The sequence below is a fragment of the Lynx canadensis genome, chromosome F2 (assembly GCF_007474595.2).
Source record: "Lynx canadensis isolate LIC74 chromosome F2, mLynCan4.pri.v2, whole genome shotgun sequence".
Classification (NCBI taxonomy): Eukaryota; Metazoa; Chordata; class Mammalia; order Carnivora; family Felidae; genus Lynx; species Lynx canadensis.
Genome location: NC_044320.2, coordinates 64,903,462 through 64,923,319, shown reverse-complemented (window position 1 = coordinate 64,923,319; position 19,858 = coordinate 64,903,462). Strand labels below are relative to the sequence as shown.

The 19,858-nt window shown below is 38.8% G+C and overlaps 1 protein-coding gene across 5 annotated transcripts in view; it reads left to right on the top strand.

Annotated features, from left to right (window-relative positions):
* PREX2 (phosphatidylinositol-3,4,5-trisphosphate dependent Rac exchange factor 2) overlaps window positions 1–19,858 on the top strand; it is a 299,461-nt gene that overhangs the window by 116,603 nt on the left and 163,000 nt on the right. For all 5 annotated transcript variants that reach the window (XR_003966317.1, XR_003966315.1, XR_003966316.1 and 2 more), the window contains exons 9-11: window positions 5,947–6,096; window positions 8,995–9,139; window positions 13,306–13,406. Coding sequence is in view for 2 of the 5 variants with exons in the window: in XM_030304277.1 (XP_030160137.1) it covers window positions 5,947–6,096; window positions 8,995–9,139; window positions 13,306–13,406 (396 nt within the window). In the remaining 3 variants the exon portion in view is untranslated. The remainder of the gene's footprint in view (window positions 1–5,946; window positions 6,097–8,994; window positions 9,140–13,305; window positions 13,407–19,858) is intronic.

Sequence of the window (19,858 nt, the reverse complement as noted above, 5' to 3'; positions counted from 1 at the left end):
TCTCTTTCTCTCTCTTTCAAAAATAAATAAGAAAACATTTAATAAATATTTTAAAAAAGTATACCAGATCATTTGTAAATTCTTTCTTAAGAACAAGTTTATTTGTGTAGTTGGACAAAGGGCAAGAATGGTGACCTTTAGAAAATGTGATCTGTAGTTCAATGTTGGGCAAACCATAGACTGCAGGATAGTAGTCAAATTTGAATTAGGTAAGATGGAGAATTTTTATTCTTTAAGGTGTTCTTGAAAGTGAACAGGATTTTTAAGGAAAGTTTCAGCTACCATTTTTTATATAAATATTTGAAACCATTCAAAGATACTGAACACATTGGGTTTTTTTAAATTAAATTTTGCTTATTAAAGAAAATTTTGGGGGTGCTTGGGTGGCTCAGTTGAGCATCTGACTCAGTTTTGACTTGGGTCATGGTCACGGGGTCATGGGATCAAGCCCCATGTCAGGCTCTGCACTGAGTGTGGAGCCTACTTAAGATTCTCTCCTTCTCCCTCGGTGTCTGCCCTTCTGCTGCTCTCTCATGCACTCTCTCTCTCTCTCTCTCTGAATAAATAAACTTAAAAAAAAATAAAGTAAATTTGAAAATAACAAAAAGTTGAAAATATAAAGAGAAGTAAATGAGAATTTTAATACTTCCTTCAATTTTTCTTTTTATGCATAGATTTTCAAAAATGTTTAAAAACATGAACTCTAGTTTTATATCCTTTTTTCAATTAAATAAAATCATTGTGTGAATTATAGTCATCTTTATCTTCATGTCTTATCGCCACATAACATAGTATTTATTGTTGCTTAATAGTCAAATAGATAAACCATAGTTACCTTATCAGGCATATTTATTGTTGTGTAACCTGAATTGAATACATTCTTAATTAAAAAGTAGGATAACTTTACAATGTTGAAAAGACTAAGACTATAAGGGTTCTTTCCTGATATACTTACATTTTCAATATATTATTAATTTAAAGGAGTGTTCTTGAGAATTAAAAAAAAAAGGTCAGGGGAGATATTTTTAGTTTCAAAAGGAAAAATCAGTTAGACTCTCTCTTTTTTTTAAAGTTTATTTATTTATTTATTTTGAGAGAGAAAGTTCTCAAGCAGGGCAGAGAGAGACAGAGACAGAGAGGATCCCAAGCAGGCTCCGTCCTGTCAGCGTGCAGCCTGTGGGGGGCTTGAACTCACGAATCGTGAGATCATGACCTGACCTGAAATCAAGAGTTAGATACTTAACCAACTGAGCCACCTAGGCATCCCTCGAACCTCTTTTTTTTTTTTAATTTTTAACTTTTTGCCATAAATAATGGCTAATGCTATTTTGGATGCCAGAAAATTTTCTTCTATTATTTGATAAAATCAAAGATTTATTCCAAAAACTAATTTTCTCAACATTAAATATTCATACTGTAAGTAAATTATAATTTTTTTAATATGAAATTTATTGTCAAATTGGTTTCCATATGACACCCAGTGCTCATCCCAACAGGTGCTCTCCTCAATACCCATCACCCACTCCCCTCCCTCCCACTCCCCATCAACCCTCAGTTTGTTCTCAGTTTTTAATTTTTAAAATTTCTCTTAAAAATTTATGCATTCACACTGTTGATCACCAGAATAAGAGTTAAATACATTGTTTAGACATCAGTTTCTTGATGTTTTGAATAATATTTTCTGGCAGTTTCTTCTGTTTCATAGCCTGAGTATATGGTACTTGGCTAGCTTCCATCTCATTAAAACTCATGCTATTGAAAGGATATCAGCATTTCCACTGAGAGTTATAGTAGTATCAGTTTTAGCAAAACCTCATCTCATTATGTAAAACTATGCTGGATTAAGAGTGAGGAATTTGCAAACTGTATAGCTTCAAAGTAATTAGTGAGTTGTTCTCGGCTGCCCCTTGGATTTTTCTCTTTTTGGAAAAACATCAGTGCCTGGAGACTTGAATTTGGATATTCTACACTTAATGAATGACAATTTTCCATTCCTTTTTAACACTTCCTATAGAATTATATTTTAGATATAAATATAAGTGAAAATTCCTGCACTTGCCATTAATGTTCTTTCAGTAAAAACAATATTTTTAAATTTCTACTAAGGAAAAGCACTGCTAGGCTTTTCCATGATCTTTATGTGGCTGTTCTTTATAAATAAGTTCAATTCATATTTATTTTTTAGAGTGAAGTTATTGAGGGGTGCCTGGGTGGCTCAGTTGATTGAATGCTGACTTCAGCTCAGATCATGATCTCGCGGTTTGTGAGTTCGAGCCCCACTTCAGGCTCTGTGCTGACAGCTCAGAGCCTGGAACCTGCTTTGGATTCTGTGTCTCCCTCTCTCTCTGTCCCTCCCCCCTCCCCGCTTGCAGTCTGTTTCTCTCTCTCTCTCAAAAATAAATATTTTTTAAAATTATAAAAAAAAGAAGTTATTGAGAAATGTGCTGTGATTGAAATTATGAAGCCATTTATGTATCACTAAATACATCATATATTTCTTTTGAAATAAATGAGAATCAATTGCTTATTTTTTATAACACTGATAATTTGGTAACTGATATCATTATGATATTTATACTACATTTTGATACATATGTATGTATATACATATATATGTACTCACATATTTGTATATATGTTTAAAATTATTTATGATTTTTAAAATTAGTGTGGTAGAAAGTAGTTAGCACATAAACTTTAAAAAGTGACATTATCCTTTCATTTTAATTTATTAGGTGACATAAGCTATTCTTTCAAAATATTATATTGGAACAGAGATGTACCTATCATTTGACATAGTAGATTTTACAGTCAATTAACAGTCTTGCTTTCTGTACATGAAACAGTAGCCACATGCAATCATGTGCTGACCTGTCTGGTTTTGAGTTCAGCCATACATTTTCCAAGGGAAGTTTGCACAGGTTGTAGTGCTTAGGCAAGGCTTCATGGAAGATGCGGGTACACTTTAAAGAGAAGAAAGAGTTGCTGAGGCAGAGAGCAGGGCTGGTGGCTTGATGAGAGCCTCAGCCTAGAGAACAGGTGAGAAGTCACAGCACAAGGAGGAGGAAAGCAGCAAACAGTGGCAGGGCCACAGGGGAACAGAGTGGAAAATGGCATTGTTCGATAGGGGTCAGTTTAAAGAGAAGCGCTAAAGCAATCCTCTATGTTTTCCCCTGATTCATTGGGGAGCTAACAAAGGCTTTTGAAGTAAGGAATGGCCTGATGAAAAATGTTGAAGGAAGAGTCAGCAGGGTGTGAAGAGAGCAGTGCCAGACTCAAATAGTCGAGGGAGGGAAGGAAGGAACACCCAGGTTGCAGAGGTGTCTGTCCCAGGGCACGTGGTGTGCAGGGTCAGAAGCATCACCCTGGTAGATGAACTTGTGTTCCTCTGTGTTCTGTGGAAAGAATACACCATGTTCATTTTAAAGTAAGCCCAATATTTTATTACTACAAGTTACATGTGGCTATGGTGATTTTCTTTACCTGGGGTGTGGGTAAAGGGTAATATCATTAGTGGGAATGTGGGGTCTTTTAGGCTGCAGTGCTGGGTTCTCTTAGCTGATCTCAGTCTGATTGTGGAAGAAGGGAGAGTGTGAAAAGCTTATGCTTGTTTGTGATATTGGCCCTGTAAAGTGACCCATGCGGGGAGGGGGGGTCTATGTGGACATGTGCAACTTGATCTTTTTTTCCCACCAATTTATCATATTTTCTCAGTTGGTTATTTTTATAAGTAGTAACAAGGGATTATGGTATAATTATGAACTAATAATTTTTACTTCCTTACTAATTCCATTGATACTTATCTGACATGTATTAAAAAGTTCTGCTACTTTATATAGGATATGAACATGAACTAAATATGTACAGATAAGAAGAAAGGTACACAAATTCCTTTTCAAAACAGATGGCAGGGCGTCTGGATGGCTCAGTTGGTTGAGCATCCAACTTCAGCCCAGATCATGATTTCACGGCTTAGGGATTCAAACCCCTCGTGGGGCTCTGCACTGATAGCTCAGAGCCTGGAACTTGCTTTGGATTCTGTGTTTCCCTCTCTCTCTGCCCCTCCCTCGCTCTCTCTCTCTCTCTCTCTCTCTCTCTCTCCCTCTCTCAAAATAAATAAACATAATAAAATAAAAATAAAACATATGACGATTTCCTGATGGGGGAAATCTTCTGCCATTTGAATCCTTATTTTATCAGAAATTGTTATTATTAACAGGATTATGGCACACACACACATATCGTATATATATTATATATATTATAACATATATATTATATTATAGAGTAATATCTAACATAATTCTTTCTTGGCTCAAGTATAACTTGGAATTTTTTTAAGTTTATTATTTATTTTGAGAGAGAGAGAGAGTGCAAGCAGGGGTGGGGCAGAGAGACAGAGGGAAAGAGAGAGAATTCCAAACAGGCTCTGCACTGTCAGTGACGAACCAGATGTGGGGCTCGAATTCAAATCGCGAGACCGTGACCTGAGCTGAAGCTTAACTGACTGGGCCACCCAGGTGCCCCACTATAAGTTGGACTTTTTAAAGACCCTCAATATACAGAATCATTTGAGAATGCATTTTTGGAATAGTCAATCTGGTCGCAGATACCTTGTGGTGATTTTGGAGCTAAAAAGACTACAGGCATCATGTCTGCCTCTACTCAGAACTCACCAAATAAGGCCATTTGAGAAAAAACAAAGAAACAAAAAACAAGTACAGTGCCACAAAGTTATTTCTCTAAACCACCTTTAACGTTTTGTGTCTCACCTCCTGTCCACCCACCATTACTATTTAGTGACTGTCAGGGAGATGAATGAAAAGTGTCACTTTAAATTGGTGCAGGTGCTGACTCAGGCCTTTGTCATATGTTTTTTCATTTTGAAATCTTTGCTTTGCAGACTGTCATGCCAGTAAATGCTGGATACAAGTAACATCACTATTCCCTACCTGCTATTAGGCAGAACTGCCGTAGAGGGTTTCCTGTTGACATTTTCAAATCTAGCATGACAGTGTAGCCAAAATGATGGGGAGACCTAAAAAAAGACAATGTGAATTCATACTCAAAGAAAAATTTCTTCTTCCTATATGGAATGATGTGGTTTTAAAGAGTGCACATTTTTCAGTTTTTCATGAGCAAGGATAATGGATTGACATTTATTTGTACCTTTCCATTTATTAAAGATTAGGTAAATGTGTTCTTGGTATGTTCCATTGATTTGTTCTGATTCTTCCTGTGTGGTTCATGAAACAGCTGAAAATTGTTCGGTGGGGATATACTTTGCTTTTGAAAGCTAGAGTAATATTTCAAATGAGTATTAGAAAGGCAAAATGAATCTGACACCTTGGATATTTGATTATTGAGATGAAAATTCTTTTACACGTTCTTCTTTTATTGCTTTAGGAACTTTAACAATATTTTTGGACATAGAAGAAAGGAATGTTAATCCTTCAGATGTTTAATTTCATGTAATATATTAATATTAAGAGTTAGAAGTGTTTTATTCCTGAGCACTAACTGCATTTAATATACAAACATTTGATTTTTTATTTTTATGTTCTTCATTTCACACATTTATTTTATTTTATTTTTTTTTTAATTTTTTTTTTTCCACGTTTATTTATTTTTGGGACAGAGAGAGACAGAGCATGAACGGGGGAGGGGCAGAGAGAGAGGGAGACACAGAATCGGAAACAGGCTCCAGGCTCTGAGCCATCAGCCCAGAGCCCGACGCGGGGCTTGAACTCACGGACCGTGAGATCGTGACCTGGCTGAAGTCGGACGCTTAACCGACTGCGCCACCCAGGCGCCCCCATTTCACACATTTAAAGCGAAGATACTTTTAAGAACCAATGGTGTTGGAACTTTTCTGAATTGAATGGTTGTGTTGATATAATTTATATATTATATTTGTTGTTCACCTTTACCCCCATTAATTTCCAGCTGATTTCCATAGTAGTGGACACATTGTTATCAATGGATGGAAAATACATAACACAGCAAAAAATAAATGGTTCGTGTGCATGGCAAAAACACCTGAAGAGAAGCACGAATGGTTTGAAGCTATTTTGAAAGAAAGAGAACGGAGAAAAGGTGGGTGTATGAATTGGCCACTATTACACTTTTGTGAAGATTCTACCTTAGCAAGAAAGCAGACAATGGGCAGAAATTATGAGAAAGTAAAAAGGTGTGTGATGTTCACCTGGATTTTCCAAGTGAGGTAAGACCCATGCTAAAATACTTTATGGATACTTCTAATAGTATCACTGAAAGAAAAGAAAAACCTTGTATAGTTAGTGAAATAATTATATTGTGGTCAGCAGTGTCTTTTAAATATTATGTTAGTCTGTTGAGGCTGCTATGACTGATACCACAGACTAGGTGGCTTATAAACAACAGAAATTTATAACTCACAGTTCTGGAGGCTAGGAGCCCAAGATTTGGAGTCTGATAAGAGCAATTTTCCAGTTCCTAGATGGCCATCTCTTCACTGTGTCCTCACATAACAGCAGGGCAAGAGATCTCTCTGGGGTCTTGTCGGTAAGGCCATTAATCTCATTCATGAGGACTCCACTCTCATGACCTAATCACTTCCCAAACACCTTACCTCCTAACACCAGCACAATTAGATGTCAGGTTTGAACATATGAATTTGGGAGGCATGCAAACATTCAGTCTACAGCAAATAGTTTCGTTTGGTTTAAAAGTTGTTAAATTTTCTTTGCACCTTATTCTTGCCATTTCTAAAGCATCATCTCAGAGTTTTCCTGTAAGAGACAAACTTGCATAGTATAAGGCAGTGTTGTAGGGCCTCCAACAGTTGTTCTCTATATATGTAACAGTACAGTGAAAATCTCTAGACCAAATATGTTAGTGTCCTAATTATAGAATAAATCACTTGGGATACACATTAACTTTTTACAATGCCGTTGACTATAATGCAAGTCAATAAGGAGTTTGTTCACATGAAGAGGGAGGCCTGGTTCAAAATTGCTTCACGTTTTTAGCAAGATTCGCAAAAGGCACTTGATCTGGCAGTATTCAATTGTGTGACGTTTATCTGCAATTACGCACATTTCTTTAATTCAGCTAAGAAATAGAAATGCTTGTGTTACTACTAATTTCTTTACCCAATAATGGATAAGAAACAAGACAGTATGTATTCCTTTTCCCAGAGACTTAGGAATAAAATATCCCATTGCTGATGAAATTTTGAAGCACAAAGAACCCTTTCTTCGATCTTCAGAAATTTTTCCTTGAAGAACATACAAAGCTCCTATTTCGATTAAAATATCCGTAGCACACATTTATATGAGCATTTCCAAAGCATTTTCAAATACTTAACTCCTTTGATTGATCTTGGATGGAGAACTAGTTAGAAAAATTTAAAACATAGATTGTGAATACCGAATAGCTGATCCTTTCAGTTTTGTTGAATCCAGCAATCAATTCAAATAGCATAGCAAGTCATTTAAAAGGTAAAATAAATTTTTCATCAAGTTGAACCTTTATTTATTTTTTCAGAATGGCTGTGCATACAGATAAACCTAAGGTGAAAAAGGAAGGGAGGAAGGAAAGGAGAGAGAAAGAAAGAAAAGCAAGCAAATAAGCATTTGTATAAATTTGTTTATGTGAAGAGGCTCTATTCTTGATGGAGTATTCCCTATTACTGACAAGTGGTAATTGCCCCTCCATTGTAAAAATAAAATTTTCATAAGAAAATTTGTAGCCAGAAAACTAAAAATAATTCAACTATTTCTTCTTCTGCAACAGTTTGTCAGTCCCGTCCAAACGTCCCAGATTGTGGGCGTTCTCAGGCTTTCAGCTTTGACCCTGCTCTCCTCTAAGATAGGTCCTTGCCTGGGTTACCCGTTCCCACCAGATCCACATCAACATCTACACTGCCACTTCGTCCATCTCTCCTGAGCTTCATACGCATGTGTTCTGCTGGCTCCTGGACTCTACCTGAACGTCCAAATTCAATATGCACAGTATTGGACGCCTCGTTACCTGAATCCCTTTTTCAGAAATGCGTCTAACCCCCCACTCCCCAGTTCCAGGCTTTCAGGTCAAAAGCCTAGAAGGCATCCTGATCTCTCTTATCTCCATCGTGCCTGCATTTAACCCTTTGCTGTATCCTATCAGTACTGCTCCCTAGATATGTCTCAGCATCCTTCTCTTTGCCCTGTAGCCCCTGCTATTGTCTGTAGGGTTCAACTTGCCTGAATTTTTGAGGCTTCCTCCTAATGGTCTCCCTCTTTTTAAACCCTGCCCCCCTCACTTTGTTCCTGTATTGTCATCTGAGCTTTGTTTCTGAAGCAACAAAACTTTCTTTCCTGTCCTGCCCTGCTTTACCCCTCCCTCTGGTGGAAACCCTTACATGCTTCCCTGATACCTCAGGGATGAAGTATATGGAAACTACAGTTGAGCAAGGTCCCTAACTAACCCGCCAGTGTGTCCTGTCCTCTCATGTAGGGCCTGGAGCTGTGCCCTGTGCTGCTTCACCTCAGGTAGCTCTTGTTAACTCTCTCTCTTTCTCTCTGGAAATACCGTTCACCCCTCTGCTTTTAAACATTGGTCTTCTGTGAAACCTTTCTTAATATTTCTGTGTAGAGGCAAGATCCTCTGAATATGCCTTTATTGTATCACAGTTTCTCCTTTAAGGCTGTTTCCAGGGCCAGCCGGTCCACTTGTGCCGATCTAATTCTGCAGAAGGGGTGCAGGGAGCTTGAGGTACAGCTGCTCTTCCTCCAGTGGCCAAACCATGTGCCTTTGGGCACAGTTTACACAAGGTGCTATATGGCCCTCGAGATCCTGTCTTGACTCTCTCCTTGGTATCCCAAGAGCTTCTTGAAAATCAGGGTCCTAGCGTATGGAGCTCTGTGTCTGCAATCCCCTGCATGTGGTAGACGTGAAATAAATGTTTGTTTAATGAAGGCATGAGTGAGTGAGGAGACTTTCAGTATCTGTCCTTTGTTTCATTTCTGATAGGTTTAAAATTAGGAATGGAGCAAGACACCTGGGTAATGATCTCCGAACAGGGTGAGAAACTTTATAAGATGATGTGCAAACAAGGAAATCTGATCAAAGACAGGAAAAGAAAACTGACCACGTTCCCTAAATGCTTCCTTGGAAGGTAAGGTTGGTAGTCTAGGTGATGTATTTCTTTCATGTTTCCACTATCTCACATGTTAACTTTCCTTTAATGATTTGTTTTTCTTTAACAAATATTTCTCTAAGCATTTTTGAATATTTCTTTGCTATCAACATTTCCTAGACCGTAGGGGGGTGAAGGGGTGAAGGAATGGATCTAGGGCCAGAAATCATACAAAACTCAAGACATCTATCCATTCATCCATGACTTCAACAGTTTTGGATGTACTGTGTTCCAAGGGCGAAGCAGAGGTTGGGGTCAGGCAGGGGCTGGCAGGCAGGCGGGTTTACCTATAGGGGACAGAGTCTGGCAAGGATGTGAGTACAGGGCCTACGAGTCAGAGAAGACTGGAGAAGTGAAGACACACAGCCTAAGCTGGCAATTAATTCAAAACTTTGACATCTGGGCTCAGCATGAAGGCCTATTGATGAGGAGTCTGGAAAAGTAGGTCATGCAGTGAGCCTGGCACAGAGCAACAGGCCGGGAAGTCACCTGAGCTTTTCACATAGATTGGCTGTGTGTCCTTTGGTTTCTCCAGACAGCTGTATGTGGGAATTCCTGCTGGGTTCGGCCTGCAGGACTGAAGGGAAGGGTGGCCGCCTTCAGGTACTGCTGCTTAGGCCAGGCCCTATGCTGGCTTCTTCCTATATGTTATTTCTAATCCTCAAATACATACATACAAATAAAATCTTTATATTTTTTAAAGATTCAAAACCCAGCCATCAGGGAGCATACCGTGCTCACATTCATATAGCTAGTAAATGCCAGTGTCAACTCTCTAAAAGTAGTTCAGAGCCCAGACTTCACCATCAGACTGTCTCCATGCAAATCTGCTCCTACCTCTGGCTAGTTGAGAGATTTGGGAAGTTTAAACTTCCTTTTCCTCTCTAAAAATGGAGATGATTGTAGTGCTTACTTGCAATACATACCAGAATGCCTTCTTGATTAATTATGTAGACACAACAAAATAGCCATAGATCACGCCAACTCCCAACCCCATGAGAAGAATATAAGCCAGGAAACCCTGGCCTGCAGGGCAGCATGGGGTCTCTTCTCCAGTGAGCATGGTCCTCACAGCAGACCACCCAACTGCCAGCAAGCTAGTGTGGCTATCATCGGTAGGCCCCCAGGTGACAGCTTTTGTGCAAGAGCAGATGTGAGCCCACCTGCGCTTGGAAACCTCAATGCTGCAAAGAAGATACTCTTTCTTTCTTTCCTTCCCTCCCTCCCTCCCTCCCTCCCTCCCTCCCTCCCTCCCTCCCTCCCTCCCTCCTTTCTTTCTTTCTTTCTTTCTTTCTTTCTTTCTTCTTCTTTCTTTCTTCTTTCTTTCTTTCTTTCTTTCTTTCCTTCTTTTTTTAATGTTTATGTATTTTTGAGAGAGTGCAAGCAGGGGGAGAGGTACAGACGGGCACAGAGGATCTGAAGCAGGCTCTGCACTGACAGCAGCAAGTCTGACATGAGGCTTGAACTCAGGAACTGCAGAAGTCGGACACTCAGCCTGCCAACCCAGGTGCCCCACAGAGACACTATTTCTTATTATAACCTTTTAGGCATAACTTCCCACTTCTCATAGGGACATGCCTACTTATAAGAGTGTCACTTCAAGCTATGGCTTCTCACCAGGTATTTATTAATATTCCATTTACCCGTCAGGGGTCATTTTTACCATAAGAATGCTGCCTGGCAACACAGCTGATGCCCTGCCTTCATCAGGTTCTAGGAAACAGAGCTAGAAAGTTAATCCAGGGTCGTGTTTTCCTAATTGAAAGAGCAGGGTTTTGTTAACCCTTTACCCTGACCATAATGCATGTTAGTTGCAATGATTGATTGTAAGCCTTCTCCAGAGCGCCTGGTACATAGGAGAGACACAGTAAATTTTAGCTGTGTTCATTGTGGCTTTTTCCACAACAGCACGCTACCTCTGTGTTACAGCCCAAGGTGGAGATTGATTTTGACTGGATTACAATCCTTTTGCAGAACGTTAATGGGATCTCCTTGTGATTTGAATAAGTCCCACAGTAAAGCCACCCATTAACTTCCTTTCGTACCCCTTCTCTTTTTTTATCCTATGCTCCTAATTTATAGAAATACTTAAAAAGTGCTCTTTTCCTGATTTTTTGACACATTCAGGAATCTGCTGACATCAGAACAAAATGATGCTTTAGCTGCATACCAAACAGCACAACTCACCTGTCAGCCACTGACATTTAATAAGTGCTCAAAATGTGCCAGGCACTGTGGCCTTTATCATTTATCAGCTCATTTAATCCTGTGACAGTGCTATGGGGTTGATATTCTTACTATTTTTGTGCTATTGAGGACAAAACTGAAGTTTTACTTCTGTTTAAACTTTCTTTTGGATGGCTCCTATTTAATAAAAGAATTAAAAGCATTTTAACAACTTCTTCTGCCTTAAAATGTACTTTTTAGTCTAGATACCCATTTTTAAAATTTCATGTCCCTCAGTTATTTGACCGTAGCCATATGCATTGCTTTTGGTTTTCAAATAAATGGAAAAGTAATTTTCGACATTTTCCATAGCTTGGCTTCTCTGACCTCTGTGCAAAATTAAAACCATTCTAAAATGTATTTGTGACTTTATGTAAGAGTTCAGATGTTAGGTTTTTATAACATGAGCACCATAAAATATTTTATTGTAAAACGTTTCTGTATCTAGTGTTCTCCTAATGATACCACACGGCCATAACAATTACCATGACCCAGCTGGTGCTCTCCTGTATTGCAAAGCATCATCCTACTTATCTGTGATATCTGGGACTCCTCTTCCCACCCCAAAATGGTGACAGATGTGAGTTGTGATCCTCTCTGTCCTTCACAGCCACAGCAGATGTATGCGGTGGACAGTTCTGATGGATTGTTTTGTGCTGGAGTATTCCTTTTGGATGACAGTTTAGATACAACAGTGAATTTACTAGATAATTTTAACATTTGAAAACAGTATAGTAAGACTTTCCTATGGCTTTTGGTGTGTATTAATTTTATATTGCTGCAAAATAAGTTACCACACACCTAGTGGCTTGAAAAAACTGCCATTCATTAGCTCATAATTCTCTAGGTCAGAAAGAAGTCCAGGTGAGCAATACTGGGTTGCCTGCTTAGGGTCTCACAAGGCCAAAATCAAGGTTGTGGGTTGGGCTGAGGCTGGGCCCTTATTTTAAGGCTCTGAGAACAAATTCACTTCCAAGCACATTGAATTTGCTGGCAACTTCAGTCCACAGAATTCAGTCCTCTGTGGCTGTAAGTATAAGTCCTATTTCTGTGCTGACTGTTGGCCAGGACCACTCTCAGTTAGAGAGTCAGCTGACTTGGGACTTAAATTTCATATACAAAATCCATTCACAGCACTACCTAGATTAGGATTTGATTACAAAACCAAGGGATGGGATTGTTTTTTTTTTTTTTTTTTAATGTTTATTTATTTTTGAGAGAGAGCGAGCAAGCAGGGGAGAGGCAGAGAGAGAAGGAGTTACAGAATCCTAAGCAGGCTCCATGGTTTTAGCTGTCAGCACAGAGCCAGACGTGGGTCTCAAACTCGCAAACCAAGAGATCATGACATGAGCCGAAGTCGTACATTTAACCAACTGAGACAGCCAGGCGCCCCAAGGAATGGGATTCTTGATGGGGGTGGGGGGTAAGAGGACATGTTTCGAATTCTGTCCACCATATGGGATATGATTTTTTTATTTTTATTGTTTAGTTTTTAGTTTTTAGTTTGCCTTCTTGGAGTTTCAAACACACTGGTTCTCTGTGCCTGAAAAGCCACATTCGAGACAGTCTGTTTCTTATATATTAAATCATTATTATTCTGTCTGTTGGATATCTTTAGGGTCTCTTATATTCTCTTTATAGTTAAAACTACTCTAAAATTTTCCATTTGTGTTTATTAGAGGTCTCAGTAAGTTGAATAGTTATTAAGTATAGTTTAGGTATGCTATGGACATTTGTTTCCTAGAATAGAGTAAAATTTAAATAATTTTGGGCTTTGCATATGTGAAAAAATGCATGCTGAAATGCACTGCAAATATTTTTTTATATTTGAGACTCCTTCCATAGCTGCTTGATGAAAGCATGGTACAAATAGACTTTCAGAGGAAAAAATTAACTTTTTCACTGGATTTCTATTGCAGTGAATTTGTGTCATGGCTGTTGGAAATTGGAGAGATTCACAGGCCTGAGGAAGGGGTTCACTTAGGACAAGCATTGTTAGAAAATGGAATCATCCACCATGGTAATTCTTTTATGAAATTATTAATTATAAAATATTAAAAACTAAATTATTCTGTTTATCCACAGATTGCATGATTTCATTAATCAATTTAACGTAGAGCAAATCACCACATTATAGGATGCTTATGTGTTTTTAACAACATATTTGAGTGACTAATAAATACAGAACTACATTTCAGGGAGTATGGGGTATGGTGATATATTTGCTAACTTTAACATGAACGACTACAACACAGACAAGAATTAGAAATACAGGTAAGTGCGGGAGTGTGGAGGAAGGAATGGCAGGTTCTCACTGGAGTATTTGGGACTGCTTCATGAGGGAAAGGGCATTAAGGTTGCACAATGTAGAGAGTAGAACTCTCACAGGGACAGAAAGACAGAAGGATGTCCCACCCTGAGGAATGGTATAGGTGCTTAGGCATGGGAGTGAAAAGTTCATGGTGGCCTCTTCAGGAACTAGCACAGAATGTCACATGGCAAGAGAGTATACTTCATGGATGAATATTTGGAGGGAGGATGTGGTGAGAAAGGTAGGCACATCTGATCCCAGAAGATGTTAACTCTCTGGCTGTAATACGGGGGGCATATTCTGAAGGAGGTGAGAAGGTGATGGACACTTTTAGGCAGAAGAGTGGCCAGAACTTGGCTTTAGAGTCCTCAGATACAGCAGCGTGTAACATGGAATGAAGACACTTGGGACACTGCGGAGAGCCCCTTCCACCAGGAGACCCCAGCCTTTCCCGGCACTGGGAGGTTGAGGGCTGTGTTCTTGGGCATGATGAGAGTGGTCCATTGGGGAGATTCTGGTGAAGCTGAAATAGCATGTCTGATAACTGTTGGATGTGGGAGATGAATGAAGAGCAAGATGAGGTTATTCTGAACTTTCTATCTAGATGGCAGGGATGATTATTCAGGAGGAGGAGGGTGTGGAGAAGATAAAGGGTTTGCAGCAGGTTGGGTATAAGACATCCACAGGGGAGTGCTCAGTAAGAGGTTGGGAATGCGTGTGTAAAGCTCAGGGTAGAGAGAGATCCAGAGACAAATTTGGGGATCATTTTGAGAGAGCACCAGATTGCTGAGAACATCAATAACAAAGAAAGAAGAAAGCAGTGATCATGGGAGTAAGAAGTAAAGCCTGAAGAATTTCTTAAAAAAAAATTTTTTTTTAATGTGTATTTGTTTTTGAGAAAGACAAAGTATGAGCAAGGGAGGGGCAGAGAGAGAGGGAAACATAGAATCCAAAGCAGGCTCCAGGCTCTGAGCTGTCAGCACAGAGCCCAAAGCAAGGCTCAAACTCGAATTGTGAGATCATGACCTGAGCTAAAGTCAGACGCTTCACCGACTGAGCCACCCAGGCACCCCAAGCTTGAAGAATTTCTAATGCAAAATGTGGGAGAAGAGAAAAAGAGGTAATTGTGAATAAATACGGCTATTGAGCTAAGGTATTTCAGTGTTCATTTTTGTTTTTAATTAGAGTGGGGTGAAAATGAGCTAGATTCTCCCAGTTTTTCCCCACCGCACTGGGTGCCACCGATGTAATGTGCCACCATCTATCCAGATAGAAATCATCTGGAATTCCTTTTTATCCCTCATGCCCTCAAACCCTGTGAACTCTACCACCAAAATAGGTCCCGAACCAGACCACTTCTCTCCCTTCCAGAATCCCACCTTCCTCCCAAGCACCATCTTCTCTTTCCTGGCTTCCACTTTTGTCCACCATCCCTATGGTCCTCCTCTTCAGATAACAGCTGAAGAGACCTTTTATTTTTATTTTTTTATTTATTTATTTTTTTAACGTTTATTTATTTTTGGGACAGAGAGAGACAGAGCATGAACGGGGGAGGGGCAGAGAGAGAGGGAGACACAGAATCGGAAACAGGCTCCAGGCTCCGAGCCATCAGCCCAGAGCCTGACGCGGGGCTCGAACTCACGGACCGCGAGATCGTGACCTGGCTGAAGTCGGACGCTTAACCAACTGCGCCACCCAGGCGCCCCTGAAGAGACCTTTTAAAACAGATGTAAGATCAAGGCATCCTCCTACTTATAATCATCTACTGGAGTCCCATTAAACTCAAAGAGAAGTCCAGAACCTCTTACCGTGGTCTAGATCTCTTACCATGGCCCATAAGGCCCCACATGATAGGGCCCCTGACTTCCTCTGTGAGTCAGCACATGGTATTATACCTAACTCATTACACTGTGGCCACTGCAGCTTTCTGTCTCTCCCTTGAACACTCCAAGATGACTGTGTATTTAGGAACTTTGTTCTTGCCATTCTCATTCAACAATTATTTATTAGTTCCTAATATATGCCAGGGACCTTTCTAGGTGCTAGAGATACACCAGAAAATGAAATGATAAAAGTCTCAGTATTCATGACTCACGTCTTCAATGACATTCTGACTCATCCCATTATTCCAATAAACTGCGTTTTTAATTTTTGAAATTTTCTTCATGAACTTATCACTCGCTAAAATTATCATGTTGTTTTATTTATTTATTACTTCTCTCTTTGTCTCCCATACCTACTCTAGCCACCAATCACAATATAAGTACCACAAGAACAGGAGTCTTGTTAGTTAATATATAGTAAATACCTGGAGTGCCCATCACATGTAGATGCTCAATAAATATATGCTCAGTAAATGAATCAATGAATAATTATATTTTGAGTAAACAGATAATACCGATAAATTATATATGATTTTGTACTTGATTCTTTAACACTATGAAATCACCCTTTAGCATCTAGTATGCTAAAAAGCATCATCCAAAAACTTATAAGTAAATACCAAAAAGTGTTGAGCTACATGACTTTCCTCTCTGCTGCTGCTTTTTCCTTTCATCAAAGCCCACGTCCAAGTGTATACTTGGGTCAAGAAGGGAATGTGTTTTGTCCTGTCGTCCATTGAAGCTCAAGTAGGTGGAATGTAGAGAGGTTTTGCATACAATCATTGACCTTCAGAAATCAGGAGATTCCTTTCTCATTTAGACCACGTACTTCCAGGGACTATGTATTACCAATAGAACAAAGAAGGGAAAATCTGTTTATGATCACCTTGGTTTATTTTTTTCCTTACCGACTCTTTCCTTCATTCTGCATGTAAGATACTCTGCTAGGTGCTCTAAGGTATGTAAACATGAACTAATGACCTTTATTTCTTATGGTCTAGTAGTTTTTTTTAAGCCTAGCCTTTTATCCTCTTCACCAGGCAATCCAGCTATTGACCTATTTCCTTTCAGAAAGGCAGAAATCTAATAGGATGGGAAAATTAACTTTTTTTGTTTTGCAGAGAGCACTGAGAAGGAAAAGTATTGGTTAACACTAGCTGCTGTAACAAATAAGTTTCAATCTAGTGGCTTACATTCTAGAAGCTACTTTGTCACTCAGGTAAAGTCCAGTCTTTGGTAGATGAGGTTGGGTGTTCTCCCCCACACAGGGTTTTGGTGTTTGATAAAGGCTCACTGATCTTCAGTGCAAGGCTCTTAAAGGTTGCCTTGAAGGAGTGGTGGAGTTTTGTTTTGTTTGTTTTAAATGGGCCTGTACACTTTCCATTGTGCCTTTTGTGTGCATGTCCTTGGGTGCAACTCAGTTATGTGGCCACTCCTTACTTCTTGCAAGAGAAACTTAGAAGTGTAGTGTAGCTGCATGCTCAGGAAAGACAAAAGCTAAACCAATTTGTTAAACAGTGATCCAATTTCTGCCACTGAGGCATAGCTCCCAGATCAATATAAGATCTATGGAATTATATTAAAGACAGAGTAATCATTATATAAACTTGTCAGTGTTTTATGATGATGTCAGCATGTAATAGTCATAAAAATAACTTTCAAAATTTCTATTTCAGTGGAGATTTTCATGATTGTTAATTTAAGTTGTTAATTTGAGTGACTTCAAACCATTATGAACTAGAAATAAGAGAAAAAAGATCTTAAAGTTATCAACAATTGATGTTGCTATTTAAATTTGTTTAAAAGACTTTAAAAAATGCAATATTTTTTACTTCTATGGGATTATTACTATTTATTTATTTATTTATTTGGAGCAGGGGAGGAGCAGAGGGAGAGAGAAAATCTTAAACAGGTTCCACACTCAGGACAGAGCCCAACTGTGAAATAATGACCTGAGCTGAAATTAAGAGGCAGAAACTTAACTGACTGAGCCACCCAGGTGCCCCAGATTATTACTATATTTTAGAGTTACACACTAATTTTGTCACGTTTTCCTGTTTTGACTATGAGGTATCTTATGATAGATTAAAGTATGTTACAGATTTTATTTGCAAAGCCGGAAGAAGTTAAGGTGTGGGGAGAGGATGTCCTTTGAAAGGAGCTATTAGGTTATTTTCAAGCCATCCTTCCACTCTTGCTTTCATCTTTCATCAAAGGTGATCTAGGAATTGTATGATAATTAGTTACTTATTTGCATAGTGCATTGGGTTCTGGAAATTGAAGATATAACTCTTATGGGTGGAATTTTACTGACTTTACAATGACAAAGCTGTTATTACTTTGCCTGAAGTCATGAACAACTACTCAAACATGTTCATGTTAATTGTAAGTTAGTACAAAGTAGAGTTGAAATAATATTTATTAAATATCTTTATGAACAGTCTTTTTGTGTCTTATCTGTTCTTCTGTTCAAAACTGCTGGAAGCTCTTGAAGGAATTACAGAGTTCCATAGAGAGGGAACCACCCTTATTTATTCTGTTAAAATGCTTCTCACAATATTTTTTTAAGTTTTTTTATTTTGAGAAAGGGAGAGAGAAAGAGAGAGAGAGAGAGAGCGAGCAATCAAGGTTGGGGCAGAGAAAGTAGGTGAGAGAGAGAATCCCAAGCAGGCTCCACACTGTCAACACGGAGCCCGATGCGGGCTGAAACTCAACGATCCATGAGTTTGTCACCTGAGCTGAAATCAAGAGTTGGAGGCTTAACCGACTGAGCCACCCAAGAGTCCCTCTCACAATATTTTTAATTGCTTCCCTCTAATGAGAAAAAACATCAAGAACATAAGATTTTTTTATAAGGGATATCAGAATGAGAGAATTTCAGTCCTAATCAACTTATCCCCCAACTCAGACACCACTTTTCTCCAATACCATTTTGAAAAGGAAGAAGGAGATAAATTCTGGATTAAAATTTATTTTGAAATTTCAAATGCAAAGTTTGAAATTATAACAATTGTTTGTCGCAGTTTGATTTTAGTGGCCTGTACTATTATTTTTATCAGGATTTGGTCAGTGGTGATGTTAGATTTGGCATACAGAATTTTTGTTGCTAAAAGTAATCACCCTTTTTAAGTGTCCGAAATTAACCTGTACAGTCCCCCCCACAACTAGGGGTAAGAGAACATATTATGCTATTTCACATTAGTAATTTTATTAGAATGGAGAAATATGAGCCATACGTGCTAGTTTTATTGGTATGTGGTTCCAGCTGCATTCTAGTGGAAATAGAGTTCCTAAAATAAAGTTGAATGGACCATCTGTTTTAAAGAGAGCATGCAAAAAGAGTTGACTGTTATTGCCATCATTCACATTGCTTATATTGTTGAGAACTTCATAAAAGCAAAGCCCAGCTATACCAGGAATTATTGGGTTGAGGCAGCATATGCTTTCTGTATGATATGCTGATAATACTTTCTTGTCTGAGTCTACTATTTACATTATAAATGCTTAAGCAAGAATTCAGAGACCTCATTCATTATATCCGGTGGTGTGTGAAGTTGGCTTGTACAAACTTAAGAGAGCTGGTAATTAAATTTCTTAAAAATTTGCAAGCTCGTTGTGAGGCACAGCTGTTATTAAAAATTAAATAAATAGTACATAAATTGTATTAGAAACGAAGTTCATAAATTATTTTAAAAATCTTTTAGTGTTTATTTTTGAGGTGGGGGCGGGCAGAGCACAAACAGGGGAGGGGCAGAGAGAGAGGAAGACACAGAATCCGAAGCAGGTTCCAGGCTATGAACTGTCAGCACAGAGCCTGATGTGGGGCTTAAACCCACGGACTCCAAGATCGTGACCTGAGCCGAAGTTGGATGTTTAACCGAGTGAGCCACCCAGGCACCCTGAAGTTCATATATTATTAAAACTCATCACTTCTTAATTGTTGTACTACGTTTTCTATGTTCTTGGTGTTATTTTTCTTCTATCTGTTATTGTTGGTGTTATTTAAAATCTATTATTTCTGTGCGATGGAAATCGTAAATAATAATGTATCACTGCTCGTCTAACTCTGTGTTCAGTGACTTTATTATGGTAGTTTGAAATTGACCAGTGTGGGATTATTTAATACCACAGAAATTAGTGAATACTACAAATCAGCACTTCTTCTCTCCCACCATCAAGAAAGCCAGTTGTTAAACATTTACCAGGGTATCCCTAGTAATATCACTGTATCGCATAGTTGCTTAAAAGATGGCATTAAGCAACCTTCCCAATAAGATA